The 24,325-nt window shown below is 41.2% G+C and overlaps 1 protein-coding gene across 3 annotated transcripts in view; it reads left to right on the forward strand.

The window, feature by feature from the left end:
• Positions 1-14,538: 14,538 nt before the first annotated feature.
• The window catches only part of LOC137281301 (chitin synthase chs-2-like), a 32,468-nt gene continuing 22,681 nt past the window's right edge, over positions 14,539-24,325 (forward strand). The window contains exons 1-5 of one of the 3 annotated variants that reach the window (XM_067812471.1): positions 14,539-14,582; positions 15,010-15,134; positions 16,147-16,573; positions 20,268-21,229; positions 21,515-21,608. In XM_067812471.1, coding sequence (XP_067668572.1) covers positions 15,109-15,134; positions 16,147-16,573; positions 20,268-21,229; positions 21,515-21,608 — 1,509 coding nt within the window. In that variant the 5' untranslated portion in view covers positions 14,539-14,582; positions 15,010-15,108. Of the gene's footprint in view, positions 14,864-15,009; positions 15,135-16,146; positions 16,574-20,267; positions 21,230-21,514; positions 21,609-24,325 lie in introns of all 3 variants that reach the window. The other 2 variants (XM_067812470.1, XM_067812472.1) reach the window with 2 other exon arrangements.

Consider the following 24,325-nt stretch of genomic DNA (forward strand, 5'->3'; position numbering starts at 1 on the left):
AAAAGCACAAAAACAAAATGTTATATATTGCTTGTACCCGGGGCCCAAGGCCACTACTACCGAAATAACTTGAACTTGAACTTGAACTTGAACTTGAACTTGTACAAGTAATTTATGTGATGTAGACAAATCTAAGAAAGTTATGGAGGATGCTACTTTGTCACAATCTTTAGCACTGTATATTCTTTGAGTCCACACTCACGAGACCGCTAATGTTAACTGCCAAGGGAGACAACTCATCATTTTACCACCGCTTCATCTACTTTCGGTTCTGAATCATTTTCATTGTGCATGGTGGATATTGTGACTCGAAATTGAATGTGTCTGCAGTTGAAGACGAACTGCACGTTGTTACTTCATGTCACAAGTGCATGACAAGTTGACAAACAAGTTTTTGCCAAGTTTTAGCTCATGCTAAAGTTACAATTTTTAGGACTGCATTTTGTAAAATGCACACAAATCACACAGCTGTCTGTGCAGAGCTAAAGGAGACAACTCACCATTATACGAACGCTTCATTTATTTCCTGAATCATTTTAGTTGTTCAAGAATGTCATTGAGACTCATATCTGCAGTTGAAGACGAAGTGCACGTTGTTAATTCACGTACAAGATGAGAAACATGTTTTTTCCAAGTGTTTGTACAAGTTTGGCTCCTGATACTATGTTAGAAATGTTAGGGCTGTTTATACTAAAGTGCACACAAGTCACACAGCTATGAACAGCTAAGGGAGACAACTCACCATTGTTCAAACGCTTCATCTGTTTTTAGTTCGGAATCACTTTATTTGTGCATGATGTTCATCGTGATTCGAATTGGAAGTCGAAAATTTCACGCCGCGAAATAGCAAAGAATTCCTTTCTCTCGTGGGTCCACCCAACGTGTCAAATTATACATGCACACACAAAAAGATGCAAACACCCCGCATTTTGATAATGCAACTTTTGTGTGGTACCGTATAAATGGTATCATTTCACATTAGAAGAAGGTATCCTTGGACCCATGAAGATTCTGGTTAGACCTGACCTTCAGCAACCCATGATTGTCGTAAGAGGACACAGACGGGATCGGGTGGTCAGGCTCGCTGACCTGGTTGATATACGTCATCGGTTCCCAGTTGCGCAAATCGATGCCCATGCTGTTGATCACGGGGTTGTCTGGCCCAGACTCGATTATTTACTGACCGTCGCCATATAACTAGAATTTTGCTGAGTGCGACGTAAAAATAAACTCACTCACTCCTCCAAAATGTCACACACGAAACCATTCAAAACGACAAAACGTAAGACATTGGTGCATTTAGAATATTACAGAGATACTTCCACTTGTGAAATGTAACTTGAAACCAGAATAAATACTGGCATATTTGGTACTTTTAGAGCCCATTTTGTTGCTGTGGATGACAAAGGTAGATAATTCAAAGGGAGCTAACTCTGGGTGACCCAACGGTTTACAGAATCTGAACCATATCGCAACAGGTATCGCGAGGTTCTGTAGCGAGCTGCACAACCCTTTTTGGAATATGCATATTAATATTTATTACCCATACGTTAAACATAACCAGTGTCCTATATATCATATGCGCACACGTGCACTTATTACTTTTGCTTACAAACCATTGTTTCTATATTTCGTCGTCTGTGACGATTGAATGTGACTGAAGATTGCCGTCATGCTTGCATACCGTGTTTACTCCACAAATGTACATGAATAAAATGCTTGGTAAAGAAATCATTACTCTGTAGCAAGGCTCACTGTATATAAAACTCGGACAATTTATCCATTGCCCCCGCTGTCGTTGTGATAACGCAATATTTCACGCTCGTTTCGTCTAATTCGTATGACACACTTGTTCGTGTTATAATCCGTATGTATATGGGCCCGTTTCCTTCATACGTAATGCAGATTTTATGATGACAGGATAGTAATTGTGGACACCTGCACCGTAGACATAGAAGTTGTTCCCCAAATTAGTAAAAAAAATCTATCAAATAGTTTTCAAGATATTTGAACAAATTTGCCATGTTTTTAGAATTCAGATTAAATCAATAATGATTAATCTTGACAATGAAGACAATATCTGTATCACACTTTGCATGCCACCTTTCCTACGAAAATAGACTGTCGTAAGACTAAGATATCGTAGTTTTTCTCGTAGCATTCGTTCCCCCTATACTGAAACGCTGAGGTACAAATGCCGCGACACCCGTAAAGGTCTAGGGGTAGAATAGCCTTCAGCGACCCATGCTTGCCATAAATGGCGACTATGCTTGTCGTAAGAGGCGACTAACGGGATCGGGTGGTCAGGCTCGCTGACTTGGTTGACACATGTCATCGGTTCCCAATTGCGCAGATCGATGCTCATGTTGTTGGCCACTGGGTTGTCTGGTGCAAACTCGATTATTCACAGACCGCCGCCATATAGCTGGAATATTGCTGAGTGCGGCGTAAAATTAAACTCACTCACTCACTCACTCACTCATTCATGCTACGAGGAAAGTTGCGAGATATTAGGCTTATGAGAGCTTTGTGAGACTTTGCGCAGCACCATTGCCCAGATCTGACACATTCTTTTAAATGAAGGAGCTTCAGATAAGCTTTTGGCCATGTGGGTATGATACCCACACATTTAAAACAAAGTGGGTATTTCCAGTTTCATGTAGGTATCTACAGCTTTAGATACCCACAATTTTGTTTTGTCAAAATATGGGTATTCATTTCAGATAAGTTTAGCAGGTGTAATATTGTTTTATTGAATAATAGAATAAGACAAATTCCAACAAACAATGCCAAAGTATAGTTAATGCAACTTTATGTACGTAATAATAATAATAATATACTCATGCCAATAAAGGTTGTCACATCAGTCCTATTAATAAAATAGACGCGGATGACAAGCATACTGCATGGGTATATGTATCTTTCAGTACACAATACACCAAGATGGCTGTTCTATGATATAACAGCCATGTCTTCACTCGAACAGTAAGGGGTTTTTTTTAAACCTTGTTCCCATCGTATTGTTTCAATTCCATGCCGCAAGTATAGCTAATGTTAGATTTTCATTTTAATGAACTAACTAATGTTACATCATCGGCAATTGATTGTGATTGTGAAACACAGTACTTGTCTATCATTGCATCTAGCAACTTTCTAATGAAGATAATTGTTGTTTGTAAAACTTTATAAACTAGCTAGTTTATGCTGAGCGTGTTCAAGCTTTCTTTCACACTTACTCTCCATTGTCGATTTGTTTACAGAAAGAAACAGCTATTTGATTGGTCGCTATTTACACATGGGCCAATCAGTGAAGGGTTGATAAAACACCATAAGTCTTCTATTTCTGTCACACAGTTTGACTGCATTAACATTATTCAAGAGTATTTAGGGATGGAAAAACTTTAAGTTCGATTAACTTGAATTGATACAATACGCAACATGATTTTGATGCATTGGGTAAATACGCCCTGTTATTTAGATATAGCGCAAAATTAAATGTTTTGTGTTTTCTTCATTCGGTGGTATTTATTTTTCTCGCGTATTTCAACTTTGTGTTATCGTATTTTACGCAAATATGTATCTTATCTGGAGCTCTGTAAATGACTGTAATGTTATTGGTTGAACAAATTCGCTATTTTCAGAGTTCATGAGATTTAATTTGTTACAGTTATTGATAAATTACTAATATCGAATATTAAACAACGTTACAAAGAATCTTTCCAACAGATTAGGGGAATTATCCTTCAATTTGAGTTCAAGTGTGTTCAAGTTATTGTTTGGACAAAAAATCTAGCTCATGTTTTTAAAAAAACCTTCTAAACATTCAAATTGACATATCTCCACTCTGGTCCTTTCCTTTAGACAAAGAAGGTGACACTAAAGAAGGGGGTCCCTCAGCAAGGTGATTCCCCCAGAAGGTGATCCCTGAAAAAGGTGGTCCTCCAAGAAGGTGGTCCCTCAAGAAGGTGTTCCTCAAGAAGGTGGTCCATCAAAAAACGTGGCCCCCTAAGAAGACGGTTCCTCAAGAAAGTGGTCTCTCAAGAAGGAGACACCTCAAAAACGTGTTCCCCCAAGAAGGCGGCTCCAACAAAGTGGTCCCTCAATAAGGTGAGATCTCAACACGACGGTGTCCCTGACGAAGGTGATCCCTCAAGAATATGTTCCATTAAGAAGGAGGTCCCCAATAAGGTCGTCCTCCAGAAGCTGGACTCTCAAGAATATGGTCCTCAAGAAAGTGACCCAATAAGAGGGTTGTCCCTCAAGAATGTAGTCCTCAAGAAGGTGGTCCCTAGAGAAGGTGAACCCTTAAGAAAATGGTGATCCGGAGACAGATGGTCCGTTAAGAAAGTGGTCTCTCAAAAGGTGGTCAATCAAAAAAATATTGGTCTCAGGAAGGTACTCCCTCAAAAGGTGATCCCTAGAGAAGGTGGTCCCCAAGAAGAAAGGACCACAAGAAAGTGGTCCCTGAAGAAGGTGGTCACCCAAGAAGCTACTCCCCAAAGAAGGTGCTCCCTCAAAAAGACGGTCCTCAAGAAGGTGGTCCCTTAAGAAGGTGGTCCTTCAAGAAGGTGGGTCTCAAGAAGGTGGAATCCCAAGGAGGTTGGAGTCAAAGAACCTGGTCCCTTAAGAAGGTGGTGGTCCCTCAAGGAGGTGGTCCATCAAGATGGTGGTCCCCAAAGAAGGTGGTCCCCCAAGAAAGTAGAACCTCGAAAAGGTGTTCCCCCAAGAAGGTTGTCCCTCAAGAAGGTGGTACTCCAAGTCGGTTGGGGTGGTCCCTGAAGAAGATGGCACCCTTGAAGGTTGTCCCCTAAGAATGTGGTCTCCCAATTTGAAACAATCCAACTAACAGATTTTAGTTTATTGTTTGAACAACATTTTCGTCGGAGGAACGGACGGAGTGCTTTCAATGATATAGCTCTAGACCTTAGATTCTTTCACGTTGGGTAAAATGAAGTTTTATTTAACGTAACCCACGTTGTGGTAACACCACGTATTGCTTAACTTGACATTTGACAAATATTTAAGGTGCAGTCAACCTGTGTTGAAACGAAATGCAACCTAACATTAACAATTATACAAAAAAAATGTCTCACGGAAGTCTTGAGGGGCCATAAGGTTTGGCTTATGGCCCACTTGAAAGATGAGAAGGAGTGCAAACTGACAATGAGATCCTTTTTCATGCCACAAAAGTTTGAGTCAGTGCAGTTTGGGGATCAGGAGGCGACTGGAAGGTTCAGATTCAGGGTATTCAAGTTATTTTACACCAGTGGAATCGATCTATCGCCATGAGAAGAATCAAGTATCTCGGAACTTCTGTCAACCAGCAGGCATATCAGATGGATTCGTTCTGAGAAGAGGCTTGGTTTACCGTTTGTGCAATAAAGTTGCATGAGTTATGTTGTGTTTATGGGGTCATGTGTCATTCGGGTCTTGTTTGTCTTTCAGAAGCGACTGACAGCGACAGGTTTTAGGGTGTTATCAGAACAAGAACCTTGTTCAACGAATGTGTTGTGATTTAAAGTAATGCCGCGTAGTATGAGTCAACATGACTGTTTTACTCCTGGTTATAACAAAAGTACTTTAACCCCTGACGATCCGGGATTTAAAGGATCTTCAGCAACCCATGCTTGTAAACGACGTGTAACAGGATTGGTTGACATAATGTACAGGATGTGGTTGTACAATTTACGTTATTATACGATAATACACATACATATATCCACGCAGCTAGTGCTTGCTGAAGGCGCTGTTTTTTCCCCTTGATCATTGGATGTCAGTCTCAACGCCATTGCGTATTATGAATCTCAACCCCCTTGGAAGTATACAACTCTTGCTGCTTCAAGGCCCTCAAATCCTAACGAGATACCCATTCGTAGCTGGGTGCACTTGGACACATAGTCACAGTATTTTGCCCAAGTTCACTGCACGTTGCTGTACTTGCAACTATAGTCTCTTTGCGGTGAAAACGTACCGATGAATTTCATTTAAACAAAAATGTAAATCAAATAAAGTGAAATTATGACTGAGAATCCTCTTGATTTCAACTTGCCATTTGAAAATTTAAATCTCAGAATTTTATTCAACTTAGTATAAACGTTTTTTAACAAGCGATCATGGTTTCAAATAGCGAATATTGGTATGTATTACATGGGGGTAGACGCAGTAGATGAAACAGTGAAACTAATGCAAGGGCGGCAGATAATGGGCATAAAATAAGACCAACGGTCCTTGTTCTCGGTGTTTCGTTTAATGTGCATACCCCCTCGTAATGCAAACCAATAATAGGTTTTTGAAACTAAGACCGTTTGTTAAACAAGTTTTATTCTCAATTTAATAAGTTTATATGCTCAATTGGAGGGGTAAAATTATGAGGATTCTTAACTTTAATTTGAGTTTATTTGATTCACATATTTGTTAAAAAAGGAATTCATAGGTACGTTTTCCCCTCAGATCGACTATAAGTGTTTGCGCATGTGGCCACTATTTGGTTATACCTCAACGGATTCGTGGGTTCTCATAAGTGTGCAGAGTTGTATATTGTATTCTAAGGGGTCTGACAACACGGAAACACGGAAAGAGTCTGCACACAAAACACATCGGGTTTTACACCCGGTCACAGGCGGGCTCGATCCCGACACCTCAAACTCGCTTAAGTCGGCTCTCCCACCGCGCCGCTCATGCTACCGTATCCGGTGAAATAGATCAATTCTCTAGATTTTCAAAGAGTGTAGTAGTTTCACATCGCCTTCGTATAGCTGGGATATTGAATCAAACAGAGGCTTGTTAATCAATATGACGTTGGCCTTTGGCGTGGCAAGCAAATTATCACAGATGTTGATGTTGGCCACTAGGCCAGACTCTATTTCTATTTATGGGTTGGCGGTCCAACCCCCTTGGGATCCCACCTTCTTGAGAACCACCCTCTTGAGGGACCACCTTCTTAAGGGACCACCTTATTCAGGAAGACCTTTCTTGCGGGACCACATTCTTAGGAATCACCTTCTTGGGTGATCGTCTGTTTGAGGGTGCATATTCTCGAGAAACCACCACCTTCTTGAGGGACCACCTTTTTGAGGGACCGCTTTCGTAAGAGACCACGATCATGAGGGCCGGCACATTCTTGAGGTCCCACCTTCTAGAGGAACGACCAGTGCTACTCAGTCTGTATGTATTTGGGCAATTCCAAATGACCAATGAACATAGCTGTAGTAAATTAGGAGCAACGTGAGCATAGGGTAATCCGAAATAATTGTCTCGTTTTACTTCATTTCTAATACGGAAATCGAGTGTTCTATCGTCTCGAAGACAAATACATATTGTGCTTTTAGTGATCAGAAACATTATAAACTGATGAACTTTTAAATCAAAGCAGTTTTAGAGCATACTTGTTCCAGTTCAGTGCATAATTTCGAAATTGAGAATCGAAAAATCCACTCTTCATTTTAGTAGCGCCCATTAGCTTTAAAGAATTAAGCCGACTGGTTTTATAGAATCGGTTCGAGACGCGAGTTCACTAACAGTACTGCGAGTGTTAAGTACTGGGCGCTGAGCAATGAGTGTATGTGTTATTCCATCTAAGTAATCATTGAGCGAATCTACGCGCACTTATAGACACTGTCAGGATAGAGGTACTTCTGATCAAGTCTTTCACTCACACCCATCATACTAACTTCATCAGACACCAAAGAAGAGGTACAAGTTAAAATTTGCCTTCAATAACTGATGCTTGTCGTAAGAAGCGAGTAACAGGTCAGGGTGGTCAAGCTCGCTGACTTGGTTGACACATGTCCTAAATGCGTAGATCGGAGCTCATGCTGTTGATCCCTGGATTGTCTGATCCAGACTCGCTTATTTACAGACTTCTGCAATGCAGCTGGAATCTTGCTGGACGCGGCGTAAAACAACTCACTCAATCACCCAAAGAACAGGTTTGGTTTATTTCTTAGAAATATACTTGACAAAGTATTCTTATTTCATCTGTAATATGTTTGTAATGAAAACCTTCCGATGAATTTCACTTTACACCATTAAACATTATTCGAATACAGTGAAATTAAAATTGCAAATGCTCATAATTTTACCTTGCCGGTTGAATATTTAAATCTCAGAATTTTATTCAAATGCGGATAAGAGTTGTTTCAGAAGCGGTCATAAATTCAATTTTTTATCATTGGTTTGTATCACAAGGAGGAGTGCTCATAAAATGAAACACCGAAAACAAGTAAGGGTAGTCGAAGTTAACATTCATCCCGTACTGCACGCTCATTTGTTTCACTGTTCTATCTTTCATGCTTACCCCCTTCTTATACAAACTCATAACAGCGTTTTCTTAAGTTGAATTAATTCTGAGATTTAAATGCCGGGGGATATGTCATCTTTGGATGACTCGCTACCATCCGCCATAAAACAGAAACAATATAGGACCATATTTCTTCCGTCAATCACTAGGATTCCATTGCTTGATATGACAAGACCCTTGATATGAAATGTCATATACTGGAGATGAGAGTCCCGAGGATCTCTAATTAGAGCAAGTAAGTCTGTAATAGACGGAGGTAATGGTCATCGCGATACTCACCAAGTAAACTTAACCCCAAATCATCTCACGTCCTTCTCACTAAATTTTGTTTAATTACGCAGGGACCTCCAACGTTAAATATTTTAATGGTTTATCTTGCTTACACACAGCCGTCACTTAGCTGGAAAATTGCAAACAACAATACTCCGTAGACTGTTGGTACCTGGACACTGTCACGCTCTACATTATCTGACAATACCAACAATTACCTCTTCCCCAAAGTCATAGTGGGAGGGTGAAGTGAGGACAAACTGGAAATTCCCCGACCCTCAGATTCGAACACAACGTCGTCATTCATTGCACTCAAAGCACCATTCAGTTGTATATTCGCTTTGAAGAAGGCCCAGTTTTACATATCACTCCCATTCACCCACTGAAATTCTGTAGGATTGGTGTAGCGTGAGGCACGGTGTTCGTGACCATGTGGCAAAAGGCTTAGGGAATTATAGAAGGGTTCACGGAATCTGTTTGACGCATGCTGCTTTCAGTATTGTCAAAGGTGACGTAGTTCTCAACAGCCTCTCAAGTGAACGTGTCAGATCGAGGAAGTAGTTCAAACTGATCAAATGATCCATATAAATCTCTTCTAAAGACGTCTGAGTCACTGATATCTAAAACTCGACTTCCATAATACAATCGTGGTATCGAAAACGCCCAGCGTACGCTTATATATTTTTAGATAACCTATTCAATTTCAATCCGATAAGGTCTCTGATCATTGTGCAATGTGTTAAATTGGTTGTGTAACTACATTCTAACATCTTAGCGTCTAAGGCCGTAATTTTCATTTTTTTTGTCACATTCGTTTTTTAATGAAAAACACTTTGGTCGGTGGTAGAAGTTAACGCTTGAAATTAAATGATCAAATCTCAAATAATTCACCATTTAATGATTAATGCTTCACGTGGGACAAAGGTCACACTGAAGTAAAATAACAGAACTAGTCGTGACTTTATCTCAGGGCAAAGGATTTATTACAATTCAATAATTTGCCAACAATGTTGTTGCTTCAGGTAAGGGAAAAAGTTGCTAGCTCAGGAGAGGAAACAATTAACTGGTTCAATCAGGTTACAAATTGTTGGATGAAGTGTGGAACAAAATTATTATTCAAAGATAAAACAAAGGAAGGAAGGAAAATAATTTGCTGGATCAGTTGGGTAAACAATTTGTTAGTCCGAGAAGGTAAGCAATATGTTTGTTCAAGCGGGTAAAAATAGTTGCGGTTCGAGTGTGGAAACAAGTTGCTGATTCTAGTGTGGAAACAAATCGAGGTGACAAACACGTGGCTGGTTCGAGCAGGCAAACCCGTTACAGGTTCGCATGGTAAACAAGTTGCTGGTTCGAGTGAGTTGCTGCTTCAAGTGGGTAAACCATTTGCTGGTTCAGTAGTGTAAACAAGTTGCTGGTTCGAGTGTGGAAAAAGTTGTTGCTTGAAGTCGGTAAACAAGTTGCAGGTTTGAGTGGCTAAACAACTTCTTAATTCCTTCGGGTTTAGATACAAGTTGCTGGTTCGAGTGGGTAAACATGTGGGTAAACGAGGTGCTGGTTTCTGAAAGTTTGACAAGAAAGGTACCTGTTCAAAGGAGCTGTCAGTCACCCTTTCAAAGGAGAAACAAGTTGTTGGACCAAACAGTAAGATTGTTCTTAATTTCTGAATGCTTGTTCCACCTTCCTGTTATTACTGATTTTGTAACATACAACATTCAGCAATCATGTTGATGTATCGGGTCGCACAATGAAAAGTTTCCAGGTTACGATACGTCAACACAACATACAACACAAATTTCGTCAACACAACACAAATTTCGTCAACACAACACAAATTTCGTCAACACAACACACAGTTGCATTGCGGCAACTTTCAACCACCACACTCGTAGAGAACGATAATTACTGTGCAGGGCTTTTATCTCTTCATTGATAGGTTGCCGATCATTTTACAGGATATGCCGAGTCGTCGACCTACTGCAATATTCATCCGTAAGACCTGATTGACCTAACAAGATCTACTTCCTGGTTCTATTGGCATGGCTCCGTGACGCCCCGCGATATATAGACACACACAAATATCTCTTAACCTCGGCATTGCTCTTGCACATGCCAAACTGGGCGCGCCTTCACAGCATAAGGTAAGATCGTATGATTGTTTCACCACCCCATTTAAATGGTCGAGTGGAGTAGGGCAGAGACTTGATCTGCTGTTCGTCTGTCATATTCAGAGTGTAGTTACACGGGGGTAGGGACTGAGAACTCTACCTCATCGGAATTACCTGCACTGGAATGTGTTCCTTGACCGTACCCTGTGAGAGGTATTTATTACTTCAGGGTGTCGTTTAATATCAATTTTACATGTACACTGAGCAGCAAAAGAAACGCAAAGTTTCGCAAAAAGGAAATCTTATAAAAGTAAACGTTTATGTTTATTTTCTGTGTAAAACCTTGACAAAAAGAGTTGCGTTCTTTTTCCTGTACACTAATATTACTGGCGTGATGTTCAAAACCACCTCACTCACTCAGTGCCATAAGTCTTACCCGGATATCCTGCTATTATCATTGGGGTTTGTTTGTTTGTTCGTTCAAAGCCACTCTCAGTATTACTGTAGGCAAGTGACGACGAACTGTAATGAACGAGTTTAATTTTATGCCGCCTTTAGCAATATTCAAGCAATATCACGACCGGGGACATTGTACTCATGTGGGGAAGCGAACGAGCGAAGGCTTTAACCACTTGGCTACTATATACCCTCATCCCCACCTGTAAATATTCGTGACAATCCAGTAACTGACACCGCGGTTTTGGTGTCATAAGCGAATGCTTTCACCGTTGGACTTTCACCCCTTTGTGGACGAGCGAAGTCGCAAGGGTGAATATTGTGTTGTGGTACAGCCGTATGAAAAGTAGATACAAACGTGAAATGGTCAAATGGTGCTCGAGCTTAACTCATGTCGTTGGTAAGGTGACGCGCACTTCAACAAGTGAGTTTGATTTCGTACACGTAAATCGTACCTGACTTCCATTTTGACCACCCTATCCACAGTTTTTACAGTATTACTCCACATCTTGAAAGTAACATATTGCGATATGATTAGTAAAATGACACATGACGTGACATACATTAAAGGTGATAGATTAGGGTTTTATGCAATATGGCAACAATATCACCACATTGAACACCAGAAATTGACTTCACACAATGTGCCCATGTAGAGAATCGAACCTGGGTCTTTGGCATGAACTCCGAACACTGAACAACACAAACGCACCATACAAGACAAAAATACCATGACTAAATGACAAGAGTAGACAGGTTGATGTATAAGTATCCAGAAAATGTATCATTACACAGTTTCCCGTTCACCGGAATGGTGTTTACTGCATGGCCGATAATAGAGCTGAACTTTGGTATGCTTTTCCTGTTTTATTTATTCGATTTCAAGATAAAACGTCCATAACGATAACAGCATACCATTCCTAAACACAGATCACAATACATCGAAATAAAGTATGTTTGTTCTTGGAGATGGAAATAAAGCGTCGCGTTAAGAGGAATGAATATCATGATCATGTTTCAAATATTTGTAGATACCAACCGAAGTGGATGAAACAATATATGCCACGTTGATTGATAGCAGTGTATGATCATGAAGCCGATATCTAGGTTAACTTAGCCCGAGACGTTTGCTCACCTCTTTCTTTGTGTGTAGACCAACATTCCGGAGTAGATATATTTAATGAGGTCTCTTGAAGCTTGGGCTATATCAAGGGACAACTGGACACGGATGGACGAGGTCTTGTGTTTCACCGACACTTGATACTCCCTTCAATCTGAGAGTTCACTAGACGGGATATGAGTGAGTTGTGGAGACAGCACTGTAATGGGTTTTTTGGGATGGGGTAGTAGTCTAGGCATTAAAGACGTCTCTTGTGACGTCGACGAATTAGGTTTGATTCCCGAAATGGGTAAAATTTGTGGAGTCCATTTCTGGTGTCTCCCCTCAGTCATTGAATTATCTCTTTGGTGTGAAAGCTAACATGACACTGAAAGTGTGGAGTCCAAGCATGTGCCAATTTACACTCACTCACTCACACAATCATATCACTCACTCACTCACTCACTCACTCACTCACTCACTCACTCACTCACTCACTCACTCACTCACTCACTCACTCACTCACTCACTCACTCACTCACTCGTCTGTTCCTCTTCGTAGGGCAAAGACCGTCCAATACAGATCGTCAGATCCCCCTGGCTTCATTTGCGAAATATACCCTCTATGCATTTCAAACATAGAGGTAGTTATGAGAACGGGAAAGAAAAACTGTAACAAAGAGACGGAGGTAAATACAGCATCACCTTGACTTACACCTTAAGGACATAACATGAAACTAATAGTCGGCAACTAATCCACTTGAACAAGCATCTCCATAATGACAATGTGAAATTATACCTCTAAGATTAAGGTTTTCCTTAAATAGAACTTCTGTGTGAGAAAGACTTAACGCCCTCATGGCTCAGTGAAGCGTGAACCACATACAAGGAGCGTCAGATTACGTTGTCACAAGTGACTGCGTTTCACCATTGGAAAGTTATACCCTTGCGCGTTTCACTCCGTTGAGAATGAAAACATGTAAAGTATGCATAAGTCCTTTACTATAAACAGTTCACGATTTCTTTCCGTACACACAAAACACATCCCGGAAAAGTTGTGTAAATATATGGGTGTCTACACTGATGGGGGTGATTGCTGCTTGTTTTGTAACGAGACGTTTTCTGCTGCTGAGGGTACCCCTGAGAACGGTTAGCAAATTGCCTGTTTGGATTTTAAACACAAACGACTACGACCACGATGACGATGACGACGACGACGACGACGATGATGGTGGTGGTGATGATGATGATGATGATGATGGTGGTGTTGGTGGTGGAGGTGATGATGATGTAACGATGATGATGTAGAAACTCGATTTCAACTCTCAACAACTCGCATTTGAGGTCATTAGGTTAACAGTCACGTCATCAACTAAACGGGTACCCATGAACAGATATATGATGAGCACACAGTCACGTCACCATGCCTTAGGTCCGTTTTCGAAAAAAAAAAAGAATCCCAGGAAACAGGAAAAGCTAAAAAAAAAAATCTGCTTGTCGGTCATTCTTATGACCTTGATCACTTCAAGCTTGTACTTCCTGACCTCTCCACGTTGACTTGTGGCAACTTCACACCAATGTACCTAGTACAGACAATCCGACCACCTAGTTCCTTGCAGCCGCCTCCCCAGTACCCTTACCGCCGTACACCACTTCTCCCCTATACCACCACCCCCCTCCTCAATCACCATCCCCGAACGCCAATTTACAAATTACCTCACATCCATGTATCACACGTATATCAATCCCTTAACTGCATCGAGCCACATGCTGCGCCTATTGATAAACAGACAAATCCTTGCTATATAGCATTGAATTACATACACACATACACACATACACACACACACACACACACACACACACACACACACACACACACACACATACATACATACATACATACATACATACATACATACATACATACATACATACATACATACATACATACATACATACATATCAATATATATGTTATACTTCAAGCCAAGCTCATTCAACGATTATCATTTGTGTATGTAAATCCACTTTCGTATCAAGGTTCAGAAACGTCAATTTGAAACGACTTCACAGAGGACTCTGATATGAATCGTGTCGGTGAAGTAACAGTGAGCGACAGCTCGTCATGCTCAAGCAATGGAACGCGACATCCGGGTTATCAGAGCGACGAATTTGTACAGATAACACAATATGGACCTAAACAACTCCTCTGTTATCAGATGTCAGTTTACATGGTTGTCAGTTCTTAGAAAAGCTCACTCCTGAGCGGAGAGTCATATATGTGAAACAGTGTTAGTGGCTGGCTGCGACTATCCTGGGTGCAATCGGGTGGTGTCCGTGGGAGACAATAGTCAGTTCTTTGGAACAGTCTGTCGGTTTCGTGTGTTCTGGGTTCAGTTAGGCGTGTCCATTGGAAACAATCGAGATTTGTTCTTAATTGGAACAGCCTTACCGGCCGCGCCTATCGCAGTTACAATCGGGCGCTGTCCGAGGGAGACAAGAGTGTTATTTGGAACAGCCGGACGCTTGCCTCTGTCCCTGGGTATCCATGGGTATATGCTATTTGAGGGTGGAGTCAATCTGTGGACCTACCCGGGGTGTGATCGGATAAAGTGCTTGTCGTGTCACAGGGTTTGTCGTGTCACAGACAGTTTGTATCGTCTTTGTGTTTATGCTCCAATGATTAATGTCTTTGAGTTAATAGTTGCATGTAATTAGTCATGTGTGAGTGCTTTGTTTAATGTTTGTGTTAATGTACTTGTGTTTGGATTCATTAGGTACCTGACGACCTGTGCTGGGATAACCAAGGGAAACTTCAGAGTAATACCTGATGATGTAGAGTTGGTGGTTTGAGACGCTACATCACATCCGTTACCATGGCAACGGGAACAGACAATCCCGGGTATGTAAGCGAGGAGGCTGACACCGTCAACAGGGTTTCATCGTATGATAATAACGTTCACAGCGGTCGTAGGACCTCCCCCATGTAAGTAATTTACGACTGTCATAGTTGAGATGGAGGTGGAGCTGGCACTGTCCCAAATAGCCCTTGCAGCACTCGATGTAATTCAAGTACTGGCCACAGCACAATGCATTTCCTGATTAGAACAGAGTGCATTACATCATGTTAGATTAGATAATGTTAGCTTAGCTTAGCTTTGTACGAAGGTGTGATAAGGTAAAATAAGCCAATGTAAGCTAAGCTGAGCTAAGCTAGGTTGCATAAAGTTAAGGTAAGGTAAGGTAAGGTAAGGTAAGGTAAGGTAAGGTAAGGTAAGGTAAGGTAAGGTAAGGTAAGGTAAGGTAAGGTAAGGTAAGGTAAGGTAAGGTAAGGTAAGGTAAGATATTCTTAACTAATCTAAAGCATGTTAAGGTAAGAAAAGAATCGGTATGGTTTGGTTAGGTCAGCTTAACTTCTCTTAATTTAAGCAATTTCAGATGAAGTCATACCCTTTCATGTGTAAGTAGCTTAGCTTTGCTTGCTTTAATAAGCCTCCGCTCATACACACAGCCACATTGTGATGTAGGGTTTGATGAAGATATACTTGCGTGTATACTATATTACATACATGCGTGGCTAATGGCTAATTACCAAATGCCGCACAATAAACATGTAAATGTATTCAATTAATCAAATATAAAGTCGTATGCGTAAGAATAGCTGAAGTACTTTTACAATTCGTTGTCAGATTCACCGATTTCAAAACAGTGAGCTCACGAGGACCATGCCCCTTTGGTTAAAAAATGTAGATCCGTCTAACATAAATATTTTACAAACATATATCAAGCCTTAAAACAACATCCAAAAATAATTTATGGTAAATGAATGTTCAGTCTGGAAGGGGGTTTCGCAACATTGCATCACAAGCAAAGTTTATAACAAATAATCGATGGTCATTTTCGATTATTTTCAGAGAGAAAGCCAAGCCATGGGATATATTCCAAGAAGATGCCAAGACGAGCCTGTCAACTTCCTCGGAATACGAAATATGGAAGACCATCAACGCCATCGTCAAATTGTTTACGTACATCGTTTTCATTGGTCTTATTCTCGGTTCGTCCGTGATGTCCAAACTTTGCATATTCTATATGACGTACCATCTACCCATCCATGATCATTTTATACTTGGCAAAGAACAAATCAAAGACAACAATACGGCTCATAATGGGAACAACAGGGTACGGTTCCTGTTGAAACAGAAGGACCTGATTGTAGACATGAAATGGGTGTGGTCACTTATTCTCGTCATGTGGGCCCCCTATGTATTCACGGCGATGTCGTGCACGTGGAGGATGATCACAAAACAGAACAAATCGGTGCAAGTACTACCTGTCATTGTGGTGAGTGATACTGGAAAACATACTCAGAAATCATGTTTCATAGTACCGTGAAGAACCTATGTTAGAATTGATGTTCACACCGATTGTCTGTAAAGAGGAGCCATTTATGAATATTGGTGTCACACTTAAACTGTAGCCTGGGGAGTTGGGATTTGTATTTAAAAATATGTTAGCGGTTAAATATCAACCCCGAGGCATCGCAAACAGCGTTAACTGGCACGCCCTCGTGCTTATCTGACTACCTACAGATATTCATATGGATTGATTTTATTACTAACTTTTGTCGCCAGACGGTAGTACAATGCAACCCACGACAGAGAGTCCTGAAAACGTTTTCTGAAATAGCATTTATAAATATTCTATTATGTTATTCTCTCAAGAGAAAAGAAAGAGTGACGTTTAGTATATTTCTTAGCCAAGATTACCATTTTGTACATTATCTCTACGAGGGGATGTCATTAAGTTTTGAGCCTTGCATCGAAAAACACAAAATATTAGTCCCCGTGAGTCAAGACATCTTTTCTGCCAGTCGCTGATGAAATCTCTGTAAAAGGCGCCATTTTGGTCCTCAAACCAAGCCTCAGTAGCAGCAATAAGCTCATTATCATCCTGAAATCTACGACCACACAGGTGTTTCTTGAGATTTGGGAACAGATGGTAGAGTAGGGGCGGGGGGGATGCGGCAAGTTTTCGTACCCGCATTCCTGGACAGCAGCAGCTGCAACACGAGAGGTGTGTACTGGAGCATTGTCTTGATGTAGAAGAATACCACGTCTGATCTTGCCCCGGCGCTTCTCCTACATTGACTGTCGCACTTGCCTTAACGAGTTAGCGTAATATTCCCCATTCATTGTCTCTTCCTTTTGGTAAGTAATCTATGTAGATGACGCCTTTGCTATCCCAGATGACTGTCGCCATTACCTTCTGCACTGATCTGGAGGCTTTGAACTTTTTGGTCCTGGGAGAAGTGACATGTTTCCATTCCATGGATTCTTGTTTGCTCTCAGGATCATAGTAGTGGATCCAGGTTTCATCACAGGTTACTAGCCTAAAGTGAAAATCTTCTGGATTCTTGTTGTATCTGGTTAGCATGGAGTTGCTTATGGTGACCCTTGTTTGCTTCATTTCATCTGTCAGCATTCTTGGCACCCATCTTGCACACACCTTAGACGTGACGAGATGTTCATGAAGAATTGTCTCGATGGATCCGTGTGAAATGCCTGTGGTCTCCTCTATCTCGTGGAGTGTGATTCGACTATTTTCCAGCACAAGTCTATGCACTCTGTCAATGTTTTCCTGACTAGTGCTTGCTGTTGGGCGACCTGGACGGGGGTCATCTTCAAGACTCTCTCTACCATGTTTAAATTCATTGACCCATCGTTTGATGGTAGCAGATGAAGGGGAAGACTTCCCATAAACTGCTGAAAGCCTTTCTTCAATGTTCTTCGCCGAGTTTCCTTCAAGAACTAAAAACTTAATTACTGCTCTATACTCAATTTTATTCATTTTCCCTGCCGTGGTGTGCGTGTGTGTGTGTGTGTGTGTGTGTGTGTGTGTGTGTGTGTGTGTGTGTGTGTGTGTGTGTGTGTGTGTGTGTGTGTGTGTGTGTGTGTGTGTGTGTGTGTGTGTGTGTGTGTGTGTGTGTGTGTGTGTGTTTCTGTCAATGTGAGCTGTTCCATAACTTCTGAGAGTAGGATACCCAAACTCATATATCACATCAGCTACACCCCAAGGTTCAATGTCGTACCATAGGCTGTAACATCTGGGTATGAAAAATGCTCAAGGCTCAAAACGTATTGACATCCCCTCGTATGCGTGATCTACGTTACTAATGAATTAACAAAGTCTAGAACACGCAAATACCTTGTTAAAATCTCAAAATGATGTGAAATAGCTCAAAAAGTAATGAGGAAAATGTGTTAAAGCTAAACAGCAGGTTACTCCAGATTCCTTTACAATAAAAACATAATTAAAGTTTATATCGTTTCGTTCTTTTAAGGGCGTAACCTACCTGACCTACATATAACAATATTTAACATAAAATACTGGACGTAACCGACATAGCGAGGCAGATGCTTCAAGAGGATACAGCAAATTGCAGTAATATGTCACAGATGATACAAAAAGAACAAGACAAAAATCCCTGTGATGCAATGTACGAGATGACATGTGATCTACTTGGCAGCGAAAATACATTCTTTTCTTATAGAACTAATACCTATCGCTAATACAATACGCACTATATAAAATCCAGCTAATGACTTAATCAATGCATTTGCTAGGTTATGTTTCTAAGGCGTCTTGACCTTGGTAACGAAATTACATTAAAGTGAACATTCTTAACCTAATCGGACTCCCTCTAACAATGCTATCCTTCGATACCTTTCCATGGCATCTATAGGTTTTGTTTCATCAATACATAATATTCATTTGTTTGTAATAAGTTATGATAATAAGTGTATTATGATAATAAGTGTATTATGATAATAAGTGTATTATGAGCTACAGAGCTATCATACAATGAGGGGTAACAGAGATTACCAAAAATGTTACATTTTCCGAAGTTCTTCATTATCCCCATCTGTGCCCTTTTCAAGAAGAACACTGTATTGATTTGTGGTCAATAGTAGCTGAGATTATGCAAAAGGCAAAGTTTTATTCCATATTTGTTTCATGTAACATTATGATGATTGAAACTAAATGGTAAGGTAGATTGCAGATGGTAGTAACGTGGATTCCATGATTTTTGTTTTCAACGAGACATCTATGAGATTTATTTTTCCAAAGTTACAAGCTGTATCCCACCAACTGTCCCTGGTTCTGATGGAGAGTGTTGTACTTATAAAAAAGGGGAACATCAACCTTACTGTAATTACATTTATGTGTTCTTAGTCTGTGTTATTCGATTTGTCACACAAATCAGGTAGATTACAAAACAAAGTCTGAAGATGCCTGCATTTGTTATAAGACTGAAACGGGCCAGGGGAGTGTTCCCTATTCGTGATTTGTGCACACAGTGTTCCATGAGTTGTTACCAGTTAAAACTTATTCAAAGAAAGTCAAGACTTCGTTTTCCATAAAATATACTTTGGCTATTGGTTCCACTCTACAGAGGATTGGTGTTCAGCTACACGCACTTGCACTAAAAGGCGACTATCGTTATCGGGTGGTCAGCCTCGGTGACTGGGAAAGAATCAGTGATCATGCGGACAATGGTCACGACTGATGGGTGAAATAACAGACACAGGCAGCTATTGATTGTTTGATCGGCATTTTAGGTGTCAGTAACGAAGCAACCAACTTATTGGGTAACTCATGACGCGCTGCAAGTACGCACTTACACGTTTATTTTTAAATACTTGAACACTTCTGGTCAAATATCAGTGTCTTGTGAGATTGAGATCCGGATTACAACTGGCCTTCAGCAATTTATACTTTATGCGTATCAGCTGACACATGTCAGTGTAATCCAGTTACGTAGACCGGTGTTCATCCTGCTGACCACTGGATTGTCTGATCCAGATTTGATTATTTGCAGGCCGCGACTATTTACCTGGAATAGTGTTGGGTGAGTCGTTAATGAAATTGTAAGTGCAAGCTCCTTAAAGGACAAGAACTACACTGTACTGCTGTGGTAATCCCGTTTGTTTCCATACAAATATAACTGGTACCGATGATGTCTTTCTATCTCCAGGCAAGCCTCGTCGAGATCATTCACTCCATCGGCCTCTGCGTCTTTGTCTTCCTCGTCCTCCCAAACGTTGACCCGTTGCTCGGTTTTTTTGTGACGTTTAGCGTAGCTGTGATTCCTGCGATCTTCAGAATATTTGAAAGAAAGGAACAGAATGGCAATGCTGACACAGGAAATGACTCCACGCAATCAACAGCAATGAAGGTCGTGAAGGGAGTTTTGAACTGCGTCCTGGCAGTTGTACACATAACGACTGTTGCCCTGTGGGCACTGAGAACATACACCCAGCAAGACAACATCACAAACGCAATTCTACTTCCTGTCAGCCTCGTTCTGATATCGGTCACGTGGTGGGAGAACTACGTGAGTGGAATCAAAGGTTTGGCTACAATACGACGTAACATCCGTGAACAGAGGGTGAAGATTGATTTAATTACCTCCGTCATTAAAATAATTACTACACTTGTTGTTCCGGCTGTAATCTTTGCTCCTGGTGGCGATGACTGCGCCGCAACTTTTTTCCTTACAAAGAAGAATGCTACAGGATGCTCCATATATGGGACGATGACTCTTGAAGATGTTAGAGATGCAACATCTTCATGCTCTGCGCAAATCCCTTTTCTGGTAGCTGCAGTGTGCATTCTGTGCAGCGCGGTGTGCTACGGCATGTCCAAGGCCTGCTGCAAGGTGCGTGCACAGATCCCGTGTTTTTCAGTCCCAATGTTGTTTTCGACGCCTGTTACGTTTGGTCTCATCCTGCTTTCCTACTCCGTCAGTAATATTAATGGACAGTTCCTGGGCTGCAGCTTCGAGTGGGTGCAACCAATTCCAGAGTTCTCAGACTTCCTGCTGCAGTTTACCGTGGATTACTGGATTCCGATCGGCGTGTTTGGGTACATAACCTTATTTTGCATTGTCGATCATATTTGGCATCCGAGCGACGAGAGACTGGCCAGGACATACAGGTAGGAGAACTGGTATTATTTCGTAACCTATGATAAATTCTCGACAGTCAATATCCAGTGTGTTCGGAGACCATGCTTTCCGGGCTATCTTGCTTTGAAACACTATACTTATGCATACGTGTACAGATATTTACGGATATGCCGATTCGCTGGTTTGTAAGTGACATTAAAGAGCGCAAATATTTCTCAAAATGTATTTGCCGTAAAGCACTTTGTATTTTTCACTTGTATAAGTTGTTAAATCCAGTGGCAGCCCAACTCATAAACCAGTTACGAATATTACAGGTTATTTGCCAAGCCGCTGTACTGTGGAATACTGCTTGACCAGTCACTGATCCTGAACCGGAAGCGTGTGAAGGAAGCCCACATAGAAACGAAGGTACGTGAAGTATCGCCATCAATGACCAATCTTGATGATGAGAGTGAAGTATTGCTGTCAGTGGTCATTCTTGATGAGACCCGAGAACATCTGGGTTAGAATTTATCATCAGTCAGCCATGTGTCTCGTGAGAGGCGACTAACGAGATCGACTGTCAGACTCGCAGACTTGATTAATGCAAGTCATCGTGCCCCAGTTGCGTAAATCGGTGGTCAACTGTTGATCACTGGATTGTCTGGTCCAGACTGTTATTTACACCACCATGATATATCTGGGTTACTGCTGAGTGCGGTGTAAAACTAAACCCACTCACTTTCTCACTCTTGATAATGAGACATTCTGCGTGTTCATAATGGTTTAAGGAACTGCTCTCGATGTCAAAGGCCAGCGTTTAAATGTGAATCCCAAATACTATTACAGAACCTTCCAAACATAGGTATAAAAACAAACCGACTCATCTGAAGATTTCAATGTCTTTAACGCTATTTTTGAAAGAAACAGAGAGGAAGAGAGAATACACAGTAATGTGTACCTTGTTCATGTGAGTGCAGTGTGTGAGACCCTCATGCAGCGTGTCTTTTGGTGTTAGAAGGGTGAAGTGCGGGTACGGGGTGGCAGAGGAGACTTATATGGGAAGTCGAGTGTTTGTAATGTGTCATCAAGTGTTTGGAGGGCGGGGTATGTGTGAAGGGTTATGGATCGGGGTTGACAAAATGTATTGTTGAGTTGGTAGGTCGAGTGTTTGTGTGAGAGCAGATGCAGCATATCGTCTAGTGTTTGGATGGCAGGTGTATATGAGGAGATTTGGATCGGGGTAGACCGAATGTATTGTTGAGTTGATAGGTCAGAGTAGACACAATATGTCTTCTTTTGTAATCTTTGAGGGGTGTATGGGATATGGATCAAGGTATGCGCATATATTGTTTGTTTGGTTGGTACAATGTTTGTGTCTTCTAATGCTTGGAGGGCAGGGTGTATTCGAGGAGATCTGGATCGGGTAGATATGATGTATTGTTGGGTTGGTAGGTCGAGTGTTTGTGTGAGAGCAGATGCAACATGTCTTCTAGTTTTTGGATGGCAGGCTGTATTTGCGGAGATTTGGATCCGGGTACACAGAAAGAGTAACTCGATTGGGAGTGTTTTTGTAGACCCTTCATAATTTCTAAAGTTATGAAGGTGGAGTGTCATGTGAAGGATTGGGAACATGGAGTTATATGGGAGGGTTGTATAACTCTAAATCGATGGGGGTGCGGTGTACATTTTGGGTTTGATTCAGTATGAGAGACGCACCTATACCTATGAGGATATGCCCAGTCCGCACGTTATCCCTGGGCTGTTGGTCTGTGTGTGGGTGTAGCTGCTTCATGGGTTAACGTCCATAGATTACCCGGATGTTTTGAAGCACAATATTTCCTTGTCCTGTCCACAGTGGTGTGTTATGTTTCTTAGAGTTTTCCCTGTAAATCTTATTGAATTGCTCAGCGTGTTTCTGTCACGAGAGGCTTTTACACTCTTCAAAAGATTACAGCTGTCTTTGTCCTTTTGAAAAACGTTTCAGTTCCACAAGATACGTTTAACGGTTAACTGCCTTTGCCATGGGTAAGCTTTGTGAACGAGTGACCTAGTTTCACATAGCAGACTAGCAATACTCTCGTCCTTTCGCCCAATGGTTCAGATGTTAACTCCTGTATGAATAGGGTCGGTAGCCTAGTGGTTTAAGTCCTTGCTTGTCACGCTCAAGACCCGCATTCGATTCCACAGATGGGTACAATGTGTGGAGCCCATTTCTGGTGTCCCCTGCAGTGGATTGCTGGAATATTACTAAAAACGGCGTAAAAGCGCACTCACTCTTTCCTTTATTGAGTTGCTGCATGGTTTGAATTCATTGAAGTGATCGTAGTTTCACCAAATATTCAGCTATATACCATTCTGTATTCTATATACCATAGTGTTCTTGAAGTGATCGTAGTTTCACCAAATATCCAGCTATATACCATTCTGTATTCTATATACCATAGTGTTCTCGTCCAGTCTGACTAAAATAATTTTTTACTAAGAAGTGAGTGAGTGAGTTTTACGCCACGTTTGGCAATATTACAGCAAATTCACGGCGGGGACAATAGGGCTTCATGTGTTGTACTAATGTGGGGTATCGAACCCTGCCCTTCTGTGTAAAGAGAGAACGCTTAAACCACTAGACTACCCCGTGGCCCTGACTCAGGATTCACAAGGATCTATGATTCATCTAGTTCCAACATTACAAATAGATTGAATCATTTTATTTAACTCGAAATTCAACACAACTCCGTGGCTAAAGCCAAATACCTACATTTCTACCCGTACACCCAAGGTTTGCTTTATTGTCGTGAATGTAATAAACTGCAAGGTCGGGTTGACCATAAACAATGCCAAGTACGTGTACAGCCATTGGGAGCTCCTTGAAGTCCTTGAGAGTCATACATTTATCTTACTGACTTCAGCTAATAAAGCGTAACAGAATATTTATGTGACCCAGCTCGGTGTGAGTTGTTTGTTTAGTATAGGCTACATTACTCGGCAGTCCGATAGTAGACAACAATAGGCCTCTATAACAAATTCAAATCTTCTTAAAGTGTCGGTTTTATAAATATAACCTTTATTTATCTGAAAGTTTGTTGTCTTAACCCTGATGAAAAGTTATCTGTGTCATGGGACAATCTGGAGGGGCATACCATCAA

The sequence above is a fragment of the Haliotis asinina genome, chromosome 4, assembly GCF_037392515.1.
Source record: "Haliotis asinina isolate JCU_RB_2024 chromosome 4, JCU_Hal_asi_v2, whole genome shotgun sequence".
In the NCBI taxonomy this organism is placed as follows: domain Eukaryota; kingdom Metazoa; phylum Mollusca; class Gastropoda; order Lepetellida; family Haliotidae; genus Haliotis; species Haliotis asinina.